At 47.2% G+C, this 2,500-nt stretch overlaps 1 protein-coding gene across 1 annotated transcript in view; it reads right to left on the bottom strand.

The window, feature by feature from the left end:
* Window positions 1-2,500, bottom strand: part of LOC134443043 (mucolipin-1-like) — a 23,958-nt gene that overhangs the window by 7,450 nt on the left and 14,008 nt on the right. Inside the window, exons 2-4 of the mRNA XM_063193018.1 lie at window positions 1,375-1,646; window positions 829-996; window positions 1-73 (exon numbers count right to left, since the gene is read on the bottom strand). The exon at window positions 1-73 is cut by the window's left edge and continues 84 nt beyond it. Of these exons, the coding sequence (XP_063049088.1) occupies window positions 1-73; window positions 829-996; window positions 1,375-1,646 (513 nt within the window). The remainder of the gene's footprint in view (window positions 74-828; window positions 997-1,374; window positions 1,647-2,500) is intronic.

The following is a 2,500-nucleotide window of genomic DNA, read 5'->3' as shown; positions in this document are numbered from 1 at the left end:
GGGCGCTGTTGTTCACCCCCACATTGTAGACATAGGCATACCTGCCCACCGTCAACTCAGACAGGTTCAGGTACTGAGAGAGAGAGAGAGAGACAGAGAGAGAGAGAGAGAGAGAGAGAGAGAGAGAGAGAGAGAGAGAGAGAGAGAGAGACAACAATGACCTCTGCTCACACATCACAGTCATACATGTACAATTAAACAACCACTATTTCCAAAATAACTCAAAAAAGGCCCCTAAACCCGATTGAAAACCTCTTCCCTCCCTCCAGCACTGAAGGTGACCCGCTCATACGATGCAATTCTCGCCATCAGTTTTAAAATCTGTGTCGGTTGGCGTCTGATTTAACGTGAAATGGACTTTTAACACAACACAACCATAATAATTAACATTACTGGGAAGACTAGAGAGTATACCAGTACCTGGGGCACCACAACAGGTGTGTACGTGTGCGTGTGTGGGTGTATGTGTGCATGCTGCCGTGTGTGTGTTTGTCTGCTTGTGTGTGTGCACCTGTAAAAAAGTGGCAATACTCTGGTTACATCATGAGGCCGTAATAATTACATAACAGAGATGAGACGCTGATGGGAAGGAGAATTCCTGCTAATGTGGACATGCAGTCACTAGGGGGGTAGTGTACCTGCTCTATTCTGTCAGAGAGAGAGAGAGAGAGAGAGAAGAGAGAAGAGAGAAGAGAGAAGAGAGAGAGAGAGAGAGAGAGGAGAGGGTTGTACCTGTTCTATGGATGGCGTAGTACATTGTATAGTAGACGTCTGCCTGTGTGTATACTGCAAGAGAGGGATAAAGATTGAGAGATAGAGGTGTTGTACCTGTTCTATGGCGTAGTACATGGTGTCGTAGACGTCTGCTTGTGTGTACACTGCGAGGGCGTCTCCTGATCCCTCGCTGTAGCCCTTGAGGAAGAGGTTCTTGAAGCAGGCCGTATTCTCCTCCTTAAACGTCACCACCATCTGATTACTGAGGCCGAACAACACCAGCTACACACACAGAGATACAGGCAGACGCACGCACGCACACACACACACACACGAGAGAAAGCACCACCAAATTACTCAGGCAAAACAACAACAGCAACACAGACACGTGTGTGTGTGTGTGTGTGTGTGTGTGTGTGTGTGTGTGTGTGTGTGTGTGTGTGTGTGTGTGTGTGTGTGTGTGTGTGTGTGTGTGTGTGTTACATGTACTGCGACTATAATGATATTCAGTAGCTGTAGTCCCAGTTTAAAGGGTGTGTGTGCGTGTGTGTGTGTGTGTGTAGTCCTATTTTAAAGTGCTTATGTGTGTGTGTTTGTGTGTGCAGTCCTCGCTTATAGTGTGTGTGTGTGTGGGTGTGTGTGTGTATGTATGCTGTCTACCTGTACTGTGACTATAATGATCTTCAATAGTTGCAGTCCCAGTTTAAAGGGCTTGCGTCCCTTGGCATGGAACTTGTCACAGGGGCTCATGAAGAAATATTTCAACTTCCTGCGGAGCGCTTCTTCTTCCTGCTCAGGCCCCACCCACCCGCTGGCCGGAGACAACAGGCTGGTGTCATGGTTACAGTTGCCACGGTTGCAGTCGACGTAGTCCTCACCGGGGGCGCTGTTGATACTGTGAGAGGTAGGAGACGACGGCAGCTTATCCCTCTCTATAGGAGGGGGGGATGGAGAGAAGGACAGAGAGGGAGAAAAAGGAAGGGAAGGGAAGGGGGGGGGCGTGAGGAAAAAGAGAGAGACATGTTACAAAGCCTTGCAATTGCCTGGTCTGCCGGGTTATCAGCCGCAAGAGGCTGATCACCTGCCGCAAGGTTTGAGGCGGGTGAGAAGCATAGCAAGCCCCGGTCTTGAGAAACATAGGACGATATTGCGCCCACCCGCGTTTCGCTCCCTTCTGATTGACAATCATTTCACAGCGCGCACGACCGACAGTATTTTAAATGCTGCGGACAGCGTAGGCCTATCTGAAGCCGTTTTGAATGAGACTGCTTTGTGCCTTGACTTGAAAAAGCTGCCATGATTGAACCATAAAGACAATGACTCCCCCAACACTTTTATGAATTTATTATTTATCGATGTTGTAGTCTTTCCTGCACCTAATGCAGAAATGGCGCGATAGTAGGCCTAATGTTTCATAACTGGGCTCTAAATTAACACCAGCCAACTGGGCAAATGCTGGTGAAATGTCAGTTTGGCTAGTAGAAAAGTAAAGACTAATTTACCAGCCATTTTTTCACCCACTACTAGTGTGTGTCTGGCTAGATTAACATGTACTGGCCATTTTGGCTGGTGAGGGGGAAAAAAGTTAGTATAGGCCCTACAGCTCTGAATACTAATTAAACTAATTAAATAATGTCTGGTAATTTGGAATTTAGTTGATCTTTTTGAAATCCCATGATACCTTTTCAAATCCAGGCATATACATGCTAGTCTTATTGATAAATTGCCTTGAAAGGTTATGAGGAGCCCTGGGGAGGGGCCTTCGGGCAAAAATGGTTGAGAACCA

This window comes from Engraulis encrasicolus, chromosome 1, assembly GCF_034702125.1.
Source record: "Engraulis encrasicolus isolate BLACKSEA-1 chromosome 1, IST_EnEncr_1.0, whole genome shotgun sequence".
NCBI classification, from domain to species: domain Eukaryota; kingdom Metazoa; phylum Chordata; class Actinopteri; order Clupeiformes; family Engraulidae; genus Engraulis; species Engraulis encrasicolus.
This window is presented reverse-complemented; position numbering and strand designations above follow the sequence as displayed.